A 20,641-nucleotide genomic window follows, 5' to 3' on the forward strand; every position below is an offset into this window, starting at 1 on the left:
AAAAACTGCTATAACCTCCGAAACCAACAGTGATGCATCCAAATAAAGATGTAACGAGACACAAGTTAGGGGTCGAACCAGATCTAGCAAAATCAGAGAAGATCGAAAATGATAGTGCATCCCAGTCTGGAAACTAGAGTTTCGTTAGGAGGGCGACAACGAGGGAGAGCAGAGAGTGGAGTTTTTGCCTAATTTCTCAATGACCGCGAGGAAAAAGGCGAGGGCTAGGGAGACTGAAGAGGGGCACGGGACATCTTTTTCATCATATGAACTAAATGCAGTAAATGCAGGACACGAAGGGAGCTATGCTTACATGAGTTCTCCTATTTCCTCTGATACCGTCTAATACGGCCGTTTAATACGATGTATCAGCGGTAAGAGAATCTCGCGATCTGTCCAAACGCTATTGCGGGGAGCGATTATTGCGCCCCGCGACGCACAGCTCTGCGTGTTGCGGGGTTTTCAAACCGCTACCATTCCCTGCCCTGAACCCGAAATTGACTTATGCGTTCTTACCATCGTCGATCAGCGCGTCTTCCTCGCCCACCTCCCGCCGGAATGGGAATCTCGTGGAGATGCGTGTTCGTGTTTCTTCTAGTCCTGATATCTCAGTTTGCCGAACCAACCTTAGGGATCCGATTTCCTCAAGCGATCCCAGAATCCTCCCGCCAAAATTCCAATCGCCCTCTAAAGTCGGCCGTCTTCGCACTTGGGAGCTTTTGGAGATCGGAGGTGGTCTTCGGATGCCTACCAGGCGTTGTGCGGACGTTGGTCGGCTACGCTGGCGGCACCAAGGCTAACCCCGAGTATCGGAACCTAGGAAACCACGCCGAATGCGTTCAGGTCCGATTTTAACCCTATTGATCGGTCTGAGGTTTAATTCGCCTCTGTTTACTCTCTTCTGCAGAACGTAAAGAAAGTGTGAACCTCATACTCGTTGACAGTAGGATTCTACAATCTTTCCACGTTTGGCGTATCCACTCAATCACTAGAATTACATAAAAGATTTCAGTAATGAGAATCAAATGCAACAATGAAATGAACGTTGTTCTCCGTGAGACAATTCGACATGCATATACATTATCGCGAGCATGCTATCTCACAACGGCAACATGTTCTGCAACTTATTTCCGTGTAGTAATTTTTGCATTATGGTTTACTGACTCCAAAGTGTCGTAGTGTTTTGATCTTGAATATGTCGGTGCGAACATTGGTTTCTCGCTAAAATGTACGATACTCGGGTTCTTTTTGTGCTTAATGGCAGCTGATTAAGTATACCCCGGCTGCAACCATCGGTTATTCCGTTCTGGCTTGATTCTTCTCTTCCGGTGCAGTAGATGCTCCTTCTTACCGGTAGGCTTGCTTCAAAGTGTTGGTGTCAAAGTTCCTCCAATGGGCAGCCGTACAAGTAATGCTGAAACTCCTTACAGAGGTAGCAGTGCTTCATGTTCATAAGGCATTGCCTGTTGGGACACTAACAACATTTGGAGCAAATCGCTAGCCCTATCATCTCTATCTTTGGTGACAATTGATGTTGCTCTCCTTCATTATCAGTCTTCCTCATATTCGTGTCATTTCATGTTATTAGATAATCTTGATTTGGAAGAGATGATAATGTTGGTCCTCTTTCGACACTATTTTTGGCATATAATGAGTAAAGTCCCCTTACTCATGTTTTGCTAGACTAGTTAAATAATCCGCTTTTTCTTCATGTCCTTCATTATTGATGAGCTATGCCTGTTGCTAAAGGCATCGACAAACTCTTCTCAAGGGATTTCAGTACTCGGTCAGTCCCAAAAATTGATGCCAATTTTGTAAATCCGTTGTCATTACATAGGCCTTCAAGGCTCTCTTCCTCATTGGGGGCAGTCCACATCACAAGAGACTTTTTCTATATACATTATCCAGTCGTTGTTGTGGATCGTCTGACATCCATATTAAGCGAGTGGTTAGCGAGACTTAGTTCCAGGCTTCGTCCTTCATTAGCATTTTGTGGACAAACCACATATTGTATAAAAAATTATTTTCATAAATGACTTTTAGATGGCACACAACTATTGACATAACCAACTAAATGTAGTATCTTTATTTCAGAAGCCGACATAACTTCATGAGAAACAATGGGGACAACAAGAATTACAAAGGAGCTTACTCATACATGTTGCAAGCAATGAAAATACCATTAAACAACTAGCCTCAAACTCAACAAGCCAAATGGCTCAAACCCAAGCTTCATTAATCCAAGCAACAAGAATGCTTACAACATCACGCCATGCTAAGGCATGTGAAAGTTGACTTAAACTATTTAATTCCAAGGAAGAACAAGTCTATTAGAAATCAACGATCCATAAATAAAAATGGACATATGTCCCATCTTAAATGATGATCAATACTTCGACGGTGGGTCGTTTCTGTAGAATGTTCGTTGAATGAGCTCGGTGGATCAATCCGACATCTAGTATCTGATAGCTGACACCTGGATATACAACTCAACAAGTCAACCCAATAGCTTATTCATTAATTAAGCTCAGCGGAGGAGCTCGACAGATCAACCTAACAACTGCCACCTCGACAAATGGGTTTGACAGATAGAACTAGACATATGCATTTTTGAAATAAAATAGGTGTAGTTAGGCTCAAGAAAGCCTGTTAACGATGGTATTGGCCCATAGAGGTTGATTATGGTGTACTCATAGTTCCCTGATTCTCCAGTCTCTTTAACATGCAACTACAAAAAGTACAAAAGAATGAAGAGTTTGATATCCTTTGGCATCTTTATTTCAACATTATGAATTATATACACACACACACAACATGATACATGATACACACTATCTCTCAAGTGGTTTTCGAGCTTCTTGGAAGGGTACCCATGAGACACTTCCAGGGCAGGTAGCAATCATTAAGATTCAATGGTTGGCAAGTTTGCACTTTTTATCCTACAACTCAGTCAAAGGAGCAAGGTATAAAATTTATTTTGACTAAATTTGGACAAGTCTTTCGCTTGGGGGTCGTATCTCTCCTACAGGGAGTAGTCGCTTAAGCTTAGTATTGAGCTTGGACAGCCTTTTGCCTGGGGATCGTAGCACTCCCATAGGGAGTGATCGATTGTAATTCTGAGTAAGTAAATATTATCCTTTACTTGGGGGCTTCAACTTGCCCGTAGGAAGTAGTCACTTGAATTTATTGATTTAATGGATTGAGAACTTGCGATTTTTAGTCCCCAAGTGGTTGGAGTAATCCTCATGCATGGCCGAGCTGCTTATAGCAAGGACATTTGTTCTGAGTTTTCGATCGTCAGGCTGATCAAAAGGACATATGTCTTTTTAAGTAAGATGAAGTGTGGTGTGATGTTGGTAAAAAAAAATTTTGTGATCAACGATGAATATATAACATATTAAGAGCAAGTTTAAGACTTCCTTGTACTCATAACGTTATTAGGCTATACATTTTTCTTAACTTTTACATCAGGGAACAACCGTCCCATGATCTGAATAAGATCTATGTATGAATATCTGCTCCTCATTGGTGATGCCTTTACACTTCTAAAGAAAAGAGTAACATGAGTTTTTAAGAGTGTTAATAATATCATATCTATAAAAATGTTTTGTTGATGCAATTAGTCATTATCGTGGAAAGAGGCCATTAAAATTGTTCTACAGAGTTGCTTCCATTTTTTATCTTGCCTCGGGTTGCACGAAAAATATCACGCATGATATAGTGATAGTGGTCAGCGTTGTATCGGCGTCGAACAACTAATCCTTATCCTTTGAGACTTGAACAGACACTTATAAATAGGCATCGTATCAACGTCGAACACGGATACGACTTCGACACGTCTTGATGCTTGTCTGACATTATAAAATATGTTTCTGAAATTTTTAGGGCTTGAACATGTCTTGGACACTCCTCGACGACATTAGACATGGGCTCAACATAATTTAGACGCAAAACGAGTCATGAGAAGTAGAAAATTGTAAATATACGTGTAACTCTAATTATAACTCACGGTCACGGTTGCTTCTTCTCTATTAACGTTGAAACTCCTTCTAATATTCGTTAAAATTGAGCATCGAAGATACATCTAATATTTGTCAAAACCGAGCATCAATAGTTTCTTTTTTTGTTAAAGCTGAGCGTCAAAGACCATCTTACATTCATCAAAGCCGAGCATTGGAGTTCCTTTTGTTCATTGAAGTTGAACCTACACCCTCTAACGTGTAGTTGTAACCTTCTATGTTGCAACTTGAGCAAAAGTTAAACTTATTTGTTGAAGTCGATCTAAATGCCCTTTGAACTTTGCAACGCTTGTACTGAATCTTCTCTCAACATAATTTAGAGGCAAAACGAGTCACGAGAAGTAGAAAATTGTAAATATACGTGTAGCTCTAATTATAACTCACGGTCACAGTTGCTTCTTCTCTATTAATGTTGAAACTCTTTCTAATATTCGTTAAAATTGAGCATCGAAGATACATCTAATATTTGTCAAAACCGAGCATCAATAGTTTCTTTTTTTGTTAAAGCTGAGCGTCAAAGACCATCTTACATTCATCAAAGCCGAGCATTGGAGTTCCTTTTGTTCATTGAAGTTGAACCTACACCCTCTAACGTGTAAGCTGTAACCTTCTATGTTGCAACCTGAGCAAAAGTCAAACTTATTTGTTGAAGTCGATCTAAATACCCTTTGAACTTTGCAACGCTTGTACTGAATCTTCTATTCGTTGAAGTCAAGCGGAGTGAATGCTGCCTTAGTTTTGTAAGCGATACTTTATAATTTTTTTACTCTTTAATGAGTTAATATTTATAAATCTATACTCATTCTAGTTTTAAGAGCTAAATTTTATTTTAATTAAATAAGGTGTAATTGTAGGATATTTTAAATTTTAGTAGATAAATTGGAAGAATTATATGCTTAATTTTTAAAATTAATTTTTGCAATCATGGGATTTCATAATAAAAGTTAAATTTTGTTCATTCATACTTTATTTTGTGATGTCTTTAGTAAAGAAATGAAAAAAAATATATTTTATATTAATAGTTTATGAAATATAAAAATGTGTCCATGACGTGTCATATCATATATATTTTTTTAATTATGTAGTGTTGTGTATGTGTCCCATCCTCTGTGTCCGTGCTTCACTCATCGATGACTTGAACACCTCTCAGTGGCTCATATACTTGATGTGATGAGCGGGCTGAGGGGGTCCAGTCTTGTGACGCGTCTTGAGCTTAGTTGGGGTGGTGATAATGCAAGCTTATGTTGTTGCAAGGCGAATTCAACTGATACTCTGAAGGTGGATGAATCATGTCTAATGTTGTTGGTGCTTTTATGCAGACGTATATGTGGATCATTAGCTTAATTTGACAATGGCCTCAGATGATCCCTTCAGATTATCCTACTACTGATCCTTAGGATCCAATATGAGTTATAACATGGGTTCTTGAGTGGGTTCTAGAAGCATTCTCCCGTGTGTCTCATATCATGTTTGTCATTTTTTCTTTTTGTTCATTGATCTGCAGTATCATGAACTCTCTGGTGCAATCAATGATTTTTCTGCTTTATTTCCTTAGCTTATGGTGTTCTGCTAGATCCGAGTATGACCTCCACACTCATTTATCTTTCAGGATGTTGAATTTTTTTAAGTTGTTGAGTTTCATATTGTTCGTGCGCTTACACAACCTAGGATAGATCTATGAAAGAAGTGGGAGAAGAGAATGCATGAATGCTCCGAAAGTCCCCTCCTTCGATCGCCATAAAGAATGGAAGAAGAAAATGGTCAAAAGGTCCGCTTAAAAGATGGGAGAGTTTCTATCTATATGACTCTCAATAGCTTCTCCCTCCTCTATCGGATTACAATGAGATAATATTAAATAATTTACATACAGTACGAGCTTTGTTCATGAAGTGCCAATGAAGGACGATGATGATATGGATGTCAAATGATCCATAAATAGACATGGACGTATGTCCCTTCTTTTATTATGATTGATGCTCCGACAGTGGGTCGTTTTCGTAGAATGTCGCAGAAAACTTGGTTGTTCAATCACGACATTTGGAATATGAGAACTGCCATCTCAAAAGACTAGCTCGACAGGTCTACCTGACAATTGGTTTGCTCAATGAGCCAGGCGGATAAACAACAGTTGGAATCAGAGAGTTGAAACCTCGATAGATGAGTTCAATAGGTATAACTTGACATCTTTTTTGAAAGGAGAAAAGCCCGTTAAAGTTGGTATTGGCTCACGGAGGTTGATCATGGATGTACTACTCAAAACAATTTTTATATGTTTTGAGTGTTTTTAAAAATAAGTTAATTTGTTTTTGAAAATAAAAAATAAAAACATATAAAAAGGCTCTCAACAAACAAAAAATAAAAGCAAAACCAAAAATAAAAAACAAAAAATAAAAGTGATCCCAATCAAGTCCCTAGTTTGATAAGTTTGTGAGAGGGACTGAGGCCAGCTAATATGGACTACGAGGGGGTAGGCCTATTATGGTTCCTTTCTGGGTACTCTTTGATGATCTGATGTTTTTTTAGTAGAGCTTTATGGTGATGTGACATTCTTTGACGCTTGAATTGAAGAATTATTGTCTAGTTGATGTATGTCATGGAAATGTAGTTCCATTTGGTTCTATGATTCCTGAGTAAGCTAATTCCTAAAGTTGTTTTAGCCCAAAGTAGACTACTCTTAAAGATATGTGAAATTTTTGCATTTCATAGTATCTCACAAATATTGCCATCAATCTTTTTCCTTATATATAATGCCATTAAATTGGCTTTTATTTTCTTCGATGTGGTTTTCAGTCTATATTTTGGTTCATTGCCTACAGATTGAATATGATCCAACTCTAATTTCATTCAAGCAGCTCTTGGATGTTTTCTGGGCTAGTCATGATTCTAGGCAGGTCTTTGGACAAGGTCCTGATGTTGGCAACCAATATAGGTATTCAAGCTAAACTTTATCTTGTTAAAGCTATTTTTTTATGGGCAAACATTAGAATCCTCTCTTATGGGAGGCTGGGTTCATAGTAACATCTTGAACCTTCATAGCTTACACTGTGGGAGTAGAATGTAGATGGTTCACTCTTTGACTTAAAACAAGCTTGAAGTAAAGAAATTTACTGATAATTTACTTTGGAAAATTTACATACGTAGAACACAATTCTTAGGTATTTACAAATCTCACACCAAAACTGTCATATTTACATACATGCACTTTGATGCTTTAAACCTATCCATGAAAAAGATGTATTTCACTTTTAAAAGGTGATGGTAGTGCTATCTTTGATGTGATATTAAAGATTTTAGTGCTGTGCGGGTAAATGTCAAAGTTTAGGTGTGAGATATGTAAATACATAAGAATTCTGTGCTATGTATTGTATGTAAAGTTTAGGTGTGAGATATGTAAATACATAAGAATTCTGTGCTATGTATGTAAATGCCCCTTTAATTTTTTAAGCATTTCTTTTGTATTCAGAAGCCTAAAGGTCGCGCTGAAAATTTGGCTTGGTGAAGATTTGTTGTAGACTGATTTTTATTGTTGTTATATAATTGAAATTTTGGAGTAACTTGCTTGACCATATTTAATTGATTGTTATCAAGAGCAAAAAATACTGAAAAGCCTTTTATGGTTAATAAATAAAAGTAGGCACGGTTCAATCAAATTGTTTCCAGTTTCGATCTTTTTATAGAAAATAAAAGCTGTAACTTGTGATAAAGAATGGAATCTCTTATGATTTATATACCTATGGTATGTGCTAATATTCTATACTTCATATTCATTCAATAACCAAGCTGCTCATACGGTATTAGTTTGTCTATATAATGGCGTGTTACTAAACAGGATTAGGAATAAAAAGAAAATGCTTGGGTTTTCTTAATTTGAATTTTTTTGGAAGTTGATTTAATACGTATAGGAGTTATTCTAGTTATAATCAAGTGTTACTAAACAGGATTAGGAATAAAAAGAAAATGCTTGGGTCTTCTTAATTTGAATTTTTTTGGAAGTTGATTTAATACGTATAGGAGTTATTCTAGTAATAATCAAGATTTCAGTTTGGTGGTTTAAATTGATTTCCTTTTAATGGGTTTGCTCGTCTTTTCTGACATAACTAGCAGTACTTCTGAGAAGTGTGTTTGTATATTTTTATTTAGTTCATTTTTTATACATTTACCTCAATGCAAGAGCTTCATTGGCTCTTGCATTGGACTCCGAGTTTTCATCACATTACTCGATCATTAATATTCAGATTGGCTATTTGTTTCGTATAATTTTATTTATCATATTATTTCCATGTCAGGCAGTGTTTCTCCCATTTTTTAAATATTGGTCTTTCTCTTGACTCTATCTATCAATAATCCCTCTTTGTAGCTATTGACCTATCCCTCCCTTTCTCCAGTGTGAAGAAAGGCTTAAGAGCATGATTGGCGTTATTACTCCATTTTTTGACGGTAACTGTCACAATCAATCCATTGAACATTGCTTCATTATTGTAGAGAAAAGTGGAGAGCCAGTTTGAGATCTAAAATTTGGGAGTACCGGGAATAGGACATTGGTGCGATAGATGGGGACGAAGATAAGAGTTTGAGAGGCATATTCTTGATGATGTCTAGGGATCTAAGCTTAAATTGGATGTGTGTAAAAGAAATCAAAATGATTTAAAAAGTTGAATTAGGAGGCCGGCAATAGGGGCAAGGGGGACGATGCCGCCGGGGAGTTGGGGAGGAGGATGCACAGATACGAATAGGATCCACCACCTATACTCAATCAAGATACGACAACACTGCTTGAAAGAGATGTGATACAGCACTTTAATCTAGGATAAATATGAGAACAACTCTCTAACAAAACAAACCAAAAAGTTCTCAACAACAAATCTAAAATACATAATTATACTAAGGAGAACAAACATAACCCTAATTCTAATCTAGACCAGCAATTAGAAGCCCTAAAGGGAAACAACAGGTCCGATGGGCGGCGGAAAACTTTGAACTGGCCTAGATGTTCAACCAGTCAAGGCCGCTTCTTAGCCCTCTGTTCTATTTGAAAAAAACACACGTGTCACATATTTTTATTAATCAAATCATAATGCAGTGTGTAGACATAGGACATGACGAGAATAAAGATAATAAAAATAAATAATGACTATCATTATCCACGACATAAAAAATGACTAGTATTCCAAATAATGATGCGAAGGAAATTCTGAAATATGATAAAACGTGACAGAAACTTAGAATAACATATAATGAAACACAAAATATAAGTAAATCACTATGAAATTGATGGGCTATGTGTAGTTGAACTGGGTCAAATTCTGGAGATGGCAGGTCAGTTTTGGGATGCTTCTATACGATGCCTTCTTCTGGGAGTCAGGTACTCGAGCAATTAAATAGCGAATGATTGTCATATGCTCATAACAATTGTGTACATGCCTATATTTTATATATTAGGTTTAATAGAATTCCAAAATAGAGAGGTTACCATATTCTTAAGAATCAAATGCTCATAACAATTGCGTACATGCCTATATTTTATATATTAGGTTTAATAGAATTCCAAAATAGAGAGGTTACCATATTCTTAATCATTCTTGATGCTCAGAAACTAGTCATTAGAACAATTTCAAATGTTGCAAACCTTATAATTATACATTTTTCAATTGCACATTAGACTTTTTTGCGTGCTTGATTTTTTCATAAAGAAATGTGTGCTAGAAGAATGCTGTTGCTAAACTATAACTAAGAAGTTAATTCAGATTCCTGTACAAAATACAACGGAAAACAATATCTCCACTAGTTTAATTACTTCATTATCCGTTGTTAAATGACTCCCCTCTAATTTGATTCAAAGTAATTTGATTCAAAGTAATGCTCCTTATGATCGCAGATAGTTTAAGTTTGGAGGGAGATTGGTTTAGAATTTTGATAGTGATAGCTGTGCTGGTTCAGTGGTGAAGGGCCGCCCTTGTGCTTTACAAACTTGTTCTTTTTCACGCACTTTATGTGAATATGTTTGTTTGTGTTTTAGGCAAATTTACATGCATTCCACATAATTCTTACATATTTATATATCTAAGATTTAAATTTTGAGATATACTAACACTTTAATGTTACAATTACATCTAAACACATGCATGAAAAGAGGTATCCACTTTAGAAAAGTTAATATTAATGATATTTTTTTAGATGAAGTTAAAGATTTGGATTTTATATTAGTTTTAACCAAGTTTAAGTGAGTGTAAATCCTTTTCTTAATTTTTAAATTTGTTGATTGAAACACTAGAAAAGGAAAAAAAAGAAATATATATGTATATTCATAAAATATTTATTTTATTATTAAAGTTTTAGATTCAGATAGTCTATGCCAAAGTGTTCTATAGTTAAATTTATTTTATTTAAATTATGCACTAATTGTTTAAAATTATCGGCTTCAACTCAACAATTACTATACTTTTGAAACATTCAGAACTATAACTTCACCTATGAGTTTGATCCCAGTTTTAAAATCTTTCTTTGTTTTCTCTTCCACAGAAATAACCTCTGTCCAATTCTAGGATTAAGTCTGGTTATATCAACTCTCTACTGATCGTGAATTAGCAGGATCTCTATGCCTTATTCATTATTTTCTTCCTACTCAGATCTGAATTCCTTTGTGAACGTCAAATGCCCTCAGTCATTAAATTCCTATTCTCTTTCTCTTTCATCTTTCTCGAGCAAGTGCTTTGAGGTGTCCTGAAGGATAGGACCTGACTTCTCTTGTCTCTTTAGGAGTAAAGAGCCAAAATAGTTTCTTGACTATTCACATGAGGTAATTTTAGTCCCAGAGTTTATAAAAGTGGTAAATTATTCCCCAAACTCTTTTAATTAGGGCTAAAATATTCTACACTTTGGGATTATTTTAATGTATATTAAAAGAGTATGGGGACTAAATTGACATGTTATAAACTCGGGCTTAAATTGACCCTATGCCAAGAATTAGGGCACCATTTTAGTACATTTCTTGTCTCTTTTGCTTCCTCCACCTGATGATGATGAACATAAGAATAAGGGTCTGTTTGGGGTAGTTTGTGCGTTTCAGGATAAACTGCTTATCTTGAAACGCGGCCCTCGGGCCGGCCGCAGGGGTCGACCCGCGGCCTGCGTTTAGTGTAAAAACCCAAACGCAGTTTCGAATAAGCTAGCGAAACGCGCGAACCAAACGGTATGACGGCGTTTTGAAAACGCCGCACTTATAAGCTGCCCCAAACGGACCCTAAGACTACACATCAGCTTGCATGTTTACTGAACCATCACTTTAGCTACCCTCGTCGCATTCGGCAAAACAACATTTATTTACATGCTTTTACTGTCTAGTATACTTTGATGCGACAAGCAGGCTCGACAGAGGTTCTGGCGAGTTAGACTACTCGAAGGAGTCCGCATAATACTCTATGAAGTATTTGAACCTCTGAAGTGCTACTGACATGGAATCTGAGTTAGAAAAATTCTTGAAGGAAAATTTACTTACATGCACAATTCTTATGTATTTACATACCTAACACCCAAAGTTTGATATTTATTCTTTTTAACACCTTGGTGTCATAAACCTATCATGAAATGGTGTATTTCACTCATAAAAATGCAGTGATGATGGTATTTTTGATGTGATGCTAATGATTTGAGTGGCATGCATGTAAATATGATGTTTAGTTGTTAGATATATAAGTACATAAGAACTGTGTGGTATGTATGTAAGTGCCCCGTTCTGAAATTAGGTGCAGAAATTTTTAGCTTTTTTTTTGGTTTATTAGCTTTATGACAGTCGTGTCTTCACCAGAAAATGTTATTTTTTTCTAGGGAAGACAGTAATTTGGTTACTTCAACTTGCAATTTGTTATAAAAAGCGGTATATCACGAACTAACTTATCCCAAGTCACCCGTGCAACTTTAGCGCTCTTCATTAGCACTAAATCAGTCTAATTCTTCACAACACTTGGACTTGTAAGCACAAAACACTCTAAGAAGAGTAGGGAAAAGTATTGAAGAAAGTAATACTTCACTAAGAAAGAAGAATTGCAACACTTGAAAACTTGGAAGCTTGGATAGTTTCCTTGGATCCTTTCTTGGATGTATACTTGGATGGTTACACATGAGTGGGAGGGACTCCTATTTATTATCATTTCCAGATAATTTTACAATATTCTTTACATATATATATATAATTCTAGAACTTTCCAAAATATTCTAGAATTCTCTTGGAGCTTGCTTCTTTCAACATATTTCTAGAATTATGTGGAACCTCCTAGAATTCCTTGGAATATTCTACTTCTTTCTAGTTTTTTCTAGAATACTATGGAATTTTCTAGAGTCCTTTGGATTGCTCTCTACATTCTGGGCTTCTCTAGAATCTTTGTTTCCCATTTTTGTCTTGCCAATTATTCTTGAAGATGGCGGAGCGTGACAAGTAGTTCAAAATGTTCTAAAGTGAATTTGTTGAATTTTGATTTGATAAAGGGGCATTTACATGTGTACCACCGAATTTCGTTGTATTTTATATCTAACTTCTAAAGCTTATTTCTTACATTTATAACACCAAAATATTTTATATTTCATAAAAATGCCCACTTTTTTGACTATATGTGAAATACACCTTTTCATATATAAGTAAGGCTGCATATATGTTAAGAATTGAAGTTTAGGTGTTAGATATGTAAATAAGTAGGAATTGAGTGGTATGTATGTAAGTCTTCCTTTGATAAAATGTGCCGGAAAAATAGCATTATATGCAGGGACCGGATAATTATGTAGAATAAATGCTTCAGTGCCCATCAAATTGATAATGTGCTTCTTGTCCATGGATTATAAGAAACTATTATTTTTTGGATCCTATAGCCATCTCTTAACTGTGTTGCTGCTATTCCAGATCCATTATATTTACAAATGGTAGCCTAGAAGCCAGGTTAGCTGCTTCCAGTAAAGAAACGGAACAAACTAAGAGCAGGAGCAGCATTGTTACAACCCAAATCCAGCAACTGGGGGTTTTCAATCCTGCAGAATCAGATCATCAGGTACTCTATTTTTCAATCTTTAAGAGACTTTTAGCTACAATTAGAATTTAACAAGGGTGCAGTTTGGTTTGTTAAAAAAAGAATGCAGTGTAAACGGAATGCAATATAATTGAATGTAGTGTATTTTAAATAATTTGATGTTTTTTGGTTTGATGTGAAGTAATGCAGGAATTTAATATTTTTGTGTTTGCTTTGAAAAAAAAATGAACTCAATGTAAAACATGTTCGGCTATAGCGGCGACGGCAACTTGTGGTTGTGACACATGTGGCAGGCGGCCGGATGTTGCTGAGACGCCTGTGACGGGCAAGCGGCCAGTCAGCAGTGGCAGCAAAAACGTACTGCACCTTGCAATGTATTTGAAAAGCGACCAAATCTAATTAATTCGGAATACACTAATTTTGAATTATAAGATGAAAATTCGCCAAAATTTTTATTGCATTCCATTTTCATCCAAAAAAACGTCAGAATGCTAATACTAATGCATTTTCATCCAACACTAACGTAGTGCACCAAACCAACCCTAATCTTGTAAATCCAACTTCAAATTTAAATTTTGAAAACCATCTGAATGATAGATGCTAAAGTTGGTTAAATCTTAATAATTTTTTATTAAATTTGTTCAAGATTTAAATTTAAATGAGACAGTATTAGGAGTAGTGTAATATCTTGTAAACCCTACAAGCTTCAGGATTTTTAGCCTACAACGAGAAGAAAACAAAATTTAAGAATATAGCAGGATTTATTTGACTCGAGCAAATTATTTTTCTTAGCTAAATCTTGTAACCAGACAACCCCTCCTTATATTTGTCAAGGAATAGTTTGATTACATGTAGGAGTTAGTAAAACATGTAAATTAAAATTCAGTAAAACTTGAGAGAATTAAAGCTTATAAATTATTTTGCATGAGAAATGTCAAATTTTGTTTAATTTTCATAAATTGTTTGGCAAGTTGTTTTAGGATATAAGATATGTGAAAAATCTGTTAAATTCTATGAATGGCAGGGTACAAATCCTATATCTAAACAATACAAAAAAAAAAAAAAAAAGTAGGATCTAAAGGTTCAAAATTGTCGTTAGCAGTGCTTAATTTTAATTTTGCATAAAATAATATGCTTAAAAATAAGATACTAAACATCTCCTAAACTTAATTTTTTAAGGGAAATTTACTTGCATGCACATAATTCTTATCTTTTACATATCTAACACCAAAAGTTTGATATTTAAACTTATAACACTTCGGTGTCATAAACTCACACATGGAAATGTGTATTTCAGTTTTAATAAGATGATGATGGTGATAATTTTAATGCGTAAGTACATAAGGATTGTGTGTTATATATGTCAATTCCCTTCTTTTTTAAATGGCCTGAAATGCTTCTCAACCTGCAATAATATGCTTTCCAGCTTTTGCGCCTGCTTTGATTGACGCTCTGTTGCAGAAATTCGAGCTAAAACGCAATAAATTTCTCATGCAACTGATTGGAAACATGCAAGAAGAGGAGCTTCAGAAATCAACTTTGGCCGCCAAACTAAATAGCTATGCTGCTGAACTCTGTCCTCCCAAAATTCAAAAGAAGATTGATGCCAAGATTGATGAGATTCTTAAAATTGGTTGGCCTCTTCTTAGGGAAGTGTAGATCACTTTGAACTTAATTTTGGTAAGTATACATTTTACGAGTATGTTATTTGATATTGATTATTTATCAATACTTTATCGTGTGATTCTGTGTGAATGCTGTACTTCGAAATTACTTTTGAAAGATAGTAGAATGTGGATGGAAGGTTCGAAGATAAAAGATGACAGAGTTATTGCTGGTTATCTTAGAAGAAACTTTTGATATTGTCAGCAATAAATTTGAATGTAAATAAAAGTGAAATTAATTTAGTGAAGTATTTTTTGTACTTGAATGAATGATGTTTTAGTAACTTCTTAATGTGTATGGTGAATTGATGAGTCGTGTTGAGTTGAGCTAAATTGCCCCTCAATTAAGTGTGTTGTATTTTTGTTATTTAGAGGGTAGACAATCAAATTCACATTATATTTGAGATTTGTATTTAATTTTCTTGCTTTTGGTGATGAAATGTTGAGATACCTTGGCTCGATATTAGTAATATTTGAAATTTGAATTGGGTAATTGGATTTATGCTGATCCTTTTTGTTTGATGTTGAGGATGACCTGTTTTTTTAAATCTAAATATGATTCCGGAGTTAGCCAAAACCACAATAGGAAAAACAAATGTTATTACTGTAAAAATAAATATACAGTTACTTGAAAAAAAAAAAGAACAACACGACACCCAGAAATCTTAAATAACAATAGACACGGCACAAACACTCAATCAGGGTGGACCTCGAGTGCTGGTGGTGTCCGTTAAGGGATTGGAAAGGTCGGGAAGGTGCAGAGCTAGGGGAAATAGTAGCAAGGTGGCATCAACTGGCTGTCCTGAGCAATGACAAATAGGGAATTGCTGTAATTGGCAGTAATCAACAAGAGCCGGCTGTTCGGAGGGGTTGGAATGAGCAAGTGCAGCAGTGGAGTGATTTTCTGGGGGCGGCAACAAGTTTGTAAGAGAAGAAGGTGACTGGGAAGGTTCACTATTACAGAAGAAAAAGGGATTTCCAGCAGTTTCGAGCGGTGACAATTAAGGAAGTAGGCAACAGGCGATTTAGGAAGGTTGGAGTAATGGTGGAGGGCAGCTGTGGTGGATGACATTAAGCCTGGGAAGGGAGTTAGGTGACTGCAAATGGTGGACCTTCAAGAAACAAAAATAAAAGCTCTTGTTTCTACAACTACAACAAGAAAGGGGCGTTTGAGAGCGATGTGGGAGGATGTAGAAGGGGGATAGGGGAATATAATCTTCACATCGGAAGAAGCATGAGTACCACCCGATCCCTCATATACAACCTCGAAAAGAAAATGAATGCCGACGATTGTCTTAAACAAAATCATGCCAGAACTAAATCTTGAAGAACAAGAATATAATAATAAATATATAATAAGAGGATAACTAGGAGTGACCCAAGAGGACCGTCCGACTTCTCGGAAAAGAGAAGACCTGGATCGTTTCAGTCCAAACAAAAGAATGGGTCGCACTGAAATGATTGCGTGCGACACTTGCCACACCAACGCGGGCCTGGGAGCTCCCATGTTGATCGTAGTGCCCTCGTGTCGGGCATGACACCCTTGCATCAGTCTCCTGAGTTTGAGGGAGCTTCAACCTTATCTGTTGAAGTTTCTATCTCTTCATAGTAGTCAGGTCGACATCACTGAAGGTATCAGAAATGACAATCTCCTGACAAGTCGATTCTGTAGGCACTGACATTCCATAAAACACATTGATAGATTAAACATCATCCTCTTTTGACACATCCTGAGCTGGAGCTATATATATATGTATGTTTCTGCAATGTAACTCTCGAGCCCTGAAGTCTGAAGCTTATTCTTTCATTTCTCGTACTCAACTAAGTGTAGCTGATAAATAAGTATGTGAGGAGATATCAACTCTGGGATGAAATATGTAGCATGTTGTGCCACTCTTACTAGCAACTACTTTGGATAGACCTCTTCTTCACTAATGGGACATGGATCCTATTGAAGAATTTTCTTCCCCATCAAGCTTCTAAGTCAATTTCCAAAGCTGTGTTCCATCCCTTCTATATGGTCATCTGTTGGTAAGTACACTGTTAAGCTGCATTTATTATTCGAACAACTCCATATATTCTTCTAGTAGTAACTCAAAATTTTCTCATTATTGACGAGTTATACCTCTCTCAGTAGGGGCAACTCAGAAGGTAGACTATATATTTGAAAATGTTGAAATCTTCTTATCCGAAGTTGCTTTGTGTCTAGTATCAGTTCCTCAAACTCATTGCCCTTTTAGATATTCAGTGTCAATCCTAGTGACACCCCTTCAAACTCCTACAAAAATGTAGTTTAAGGAATCATAACCTCATACCGTCCATGAACACCATTTACCTCAGACTCACTATCTTCTAGAACAGTTACTGTTAACTCAGTTTGAATCTCTCTTATATGTTCAACTGGAATCGATGACATATCTTCCTCATTGATTGGCAGCTGATATTCTTCTTTCGTGTCCACGCTCTCTTCGGTGTCATTGTCCATCTCTTAAACTACTCCCTACTTAGCGAAATATATCATTCCCTCCAGTTATGCAATCTACTTAAATATGCCCAAATTCATGGCACTAGAAACACTTTCTTGCTTGGACAAATTTATGAATATTAGTTCAATCCATATGTTCTTTACTCTGAATCAATTTCTCCTCAGGCGAGGTCAGCTTGGATGTTCCATTGATGCTCCCTTGAGTATACTCTAACTGTAAGATCCTGGGTGAACCCTACCCGTAAGAGGTGGTGTTAGCCCGATGATATGATCTCTTCACTTTTGAAACTGGGGTCTGAACATCTGGTCTGTAGTGAGTCAGTAGGAACTGACGCTGCATCTCCCGTTTCATCTGGGATGTCTTTTTCCTCACGTTGGAGCAGATATTTCAAAATTTGCCACCAAAATAATGCACTCTTCTTTTTAACTTGCTGACGACTAATTTCACCATTTCATATGGTGGAACGCCCTGACACTCAAAGATACATTCTGAAGTTCAGAGCTAGTTGATGAACCAGATTCATATGATCATCAAAATATAACCAATCCACATTTACTTCAACATTCTTGCTTCTCAGATATTTTAGGTCATCTTCGAGGCAGTGATTTTTCATCCTTGGAATCCGCATGGTGGAAGAGATTCACTCATTTCTTCGATCTAGCAAGTCATCGTTGTGACTACGGGTGACCCATTCAGATTGCCTCTTCTCGAATGTGACGAACCTTGATGTAGTTGGCGGGGTTTCCAGCTGCATATCCATCCTAAAAATCCCTTGGACACTCTTTGTGAATTTCTTATAAACGATATTGTGTTCTTTCCCCTCGATCAGGGTTCCAATGATTATCTCGTTAGTGGCATGGCTTGGCTTTGGGTGCGTGTAGGTGGAAGGTGTGTAAGGGTGATGTGAGGTGAGAAAGAAAAAAAATTAGGTGGAGTTAAGTTTGAATATGACAGATGCTAGAAATCCTAGGATATGACTAGGGTTAGACTAGCTATGATACCAAATGATACTTGAGTTAACCCAAGTCACAGTAGAAAAAAACAAATGTTATTACTAAATGCAAATAAACGATTACAACCAATACACTTGATAAGTAAAATTACAACAACACGACACCCAAAAATCTTAAAAAAACAATATACACGGAACAAACAGTCAATTAGGGTGGACCTTGTGTGGTGGTGGTGGCCGTGAAGGGTTTAAAAGGGTGGAGGCAAGGTTGGGAAGGTGCAGGACCGTGGGAAAATAATTGTAAGGCAATGTCGGTTTGCTGTCTTGAGCGGCAACAAGCATGGAATTGTTGTAATTGACAATAATCAACAATAATCGGTTGTCCCGAGGGGTTGAAATGAGGGAGGGCAGTAGTGTGGTGAATTTTTGTAGGCGATAACAAGTCTGAAAGAGGATAAGGTGGCTAGAAAGGTTCAATATTGCAGGAAAATAGGGATTTCCAACAGTTTCAGGCGGGATAGTGAAGTAAGCGACATGCGATGCAGGAAGGTTGGGGAATGGTGAGGGGCAGTCGTGGTGGGCAATAACATGCCTGAGAAGGGAAGGAGCTGGCTGAAAATGGTGGAACTGCAGGAAACAACAATAATAGCTGTTTGGCAGCTGGAATAGGGAAGGGATGGTCAAGAGCAATGTGGGAGGATGCGGAAGGTGGATAGAGGAAGATAATCACCACATCCGGAGAGAGATATAGCTGGAGCATCACCCAATCTCTCAAATACAACCCTCAAAGGGAGAAAAAAGACGTCAATGGGTGTCCTAAACAAACTAATGCCAAAAATAAACTTAAAACATTGTGAATATAAATATATAATAAGAGGATAACTATGAGTGACCTAAGATGATCAGTCGACTCCTTATAAGGGAGAAAATCTAGACTGGTTTGATCCAAGCGAAAGAACGGGTAGCACAAAAATGATCACGCGTAACACTTGCTGCGCCCATGCGAAGCAAGGCACCCCACGTCAAGATGTCTGTATTTGATTTTTGCAAATTTGTATTTTTTGATATTGGAGATTAGATTCATTTTACATCTTCTGCTCGACATTTTATTTTGGTTTCATGTATATGTTATTTTTTATTATAAGAGAAAATTATTAATTTTATTTGCAACTTTATTGTATCGGTAGCCTTTTGTTAATATCAAAGGACAGATATAATTTATGCTTTTGTATATCATAAATGATATTACTAATGCATGTACCTTTGGCGAAGGTTCAAATTCTTGCATAAAATGTCAAATTAGTCTTGATTTTTTACATGGGGCAATTTAGTTAGAGAGTTTATGAAAATGTTAGAATAACCCCCATAGTTTCTTCAGTTCTCCCTAAACCCTAAACCCTAAATCCTGAACCCTAATAACTTTTAGGAGTAAGGCTTAGATCTACGTACAAGGGAGCTGATAAGATACTGGTATTTTGGATTTTTCTTTGCAAAAAATAATTGGGTACTTTGCGAGAATCAAAGCCTAGTTATTTCTCTTCAGATCATAGTATATGATATACTGTGGATTCTTGGATTTCAGAACCTCAAAGATTTACAGTTTGAGGTACCAAACATCAATAACTTCATGAGCAAGGAATTTCTATTTAAGAAAGACATTTATATCCATCTTGTTTGATCTTTTGTGACGATGACAAATTTCAAGAAGAAGCGCTTCGTATCGACTCTTAATGCACCGCCAAACTGGCATTTGTAGGATAGAGGTTACAGGATCCTTCCTCCGAAGCAAAGTGAGAGGAGTGACAGGGTGAAAATTCTTTTGATTAGTTCTTCGAAGATTCATATTCCGGAGAGTGCACTTAAGCATTCATGCACTGGGTACTAGTGGGCTGAAGAATATGTGAATATTTTTGCATATGTCAAACTCTTTTGTTTTATTTTTATTTCATCCATCCCTTATGAAGTTATTTGTTTAAGATGACAAAAAAGATGGACCTTGAAGCAGGGCTATCTTTCTTTGACAGAATGGAACTTTGAATTTGTTAAGATTAAAATCCTTCATGACAAGTATAAGCAGAGATATGATTCCAAAGCTAAAGAAGATATGGCCTTAGCGGAGTGCAATACTGAGATGTTTACCATGTCGACTTCCCTCTCGTTGTAAAATCAGGATATGGATAGTACTATGAAAGAACTGGTGGATGTACTTGTTAATTTTAGTAAGGGTACTGTTAGCTTGAAGGCTCTGAGAGCGAAGACATTTGCACTTGAGGAGGAGAACTACAGATTGAGTTATGAGAATGAAGTTGATATTGCATGAGTTGAGTTGAAAGCAGTGGATGAATTCAAGAAGCACTGGATGAATTCAAGAACTCAGTTGATTTCAGGAGCATCATTCAGGATCGCGTTGGGGAGGCTCATGATCATATTTACACAGTTGAAATGAAGGGGCTACAATGCTAGTGCATCCATGAAGGATTCATTCGAGATTTTCTTCAAGGAGGAC

At 36.6% G+C, this 20,641-nt stretch overlaps 1 protein-coding gene across 2 annotated transcripts; it reads left to right on the forward strand.

The window, feature by feature from the left end:
* Positions 1–340: 340 nt before the first annotated feature.
* LOC110023935 (peptide methionine sulfoxide reductase A5) lies at positions 341–14,958 on the forward strand. 2 transcript variants are annotated; one of them, XM_020723592.1, is made up of 4 exons: positions 341–843; positions 6,836–6,948; positions 12,910–13,054; positions 14,495–14,958. In XM_020723592.1, the coding sequence occupies exons 1-4, from the start codon at positions 505–507 to the stop codon at positions 14,690–14,692; spliced, it is 795 nt and encodes a 264-aa protein (XP_020579251.1). In that variant the 5' UTR covers positions 341–504; the 3' UTR covers positions 14,693–14,958. The 2 variants fall into 2 exon arrangements, with proteins under 2 accessions (XP_020579251.1, XP_020579252.1); XM_020723593.1 differs by having other exon boundaries at positions 14,460–14,527.
* Positions 14,959–20,641: the final 5,683 nt, after the last annotated feature.

This window comes from Phalaenopsis equestris, unplaced genomic scaffold, assembly GCF_001263595.1.
Source record: "Phalaenopsis equestris unplaced genomic scaffold, ASM126359v1 Scaffold000237, whole genome shotgun sequence".
In the NCBI taxonomy this organism is placed as follows: Eukaryota; Viridiplantae; Streptophyta; class Magnoliopsida; order Asparagales; family Orchidaceae; genus Phalaenopsis; species Phalaenopsis equestris.

What these genes read in the sequence shown, in the direction of transcription:
- LOC110023935 (XM_020723592.1), top strand. Translation starts at nt 505, where the DNA reads ATGCGTTCTTACCATCGTCGATCAGCGCGTCTTCCTCGCCCACCTCCC. An exon ending in ACCACGCCGAATGCGTTCAG is followed by an intron (nt 844 to 6,835) that starts GTCCGATTTTAA and finishes CATTGCCTACAG; the next exon opens with ATTGAATATGATCCAACTCT. An exon ending in CTGCAGAATCAGATCATCAG is followed by an intron (nt 13,055 to 14,494) that starts GTACTCTATTTT and finishes GCTCTGTTGCAG; the next exon opens with AAATTCGAGCTAAAACGCAA.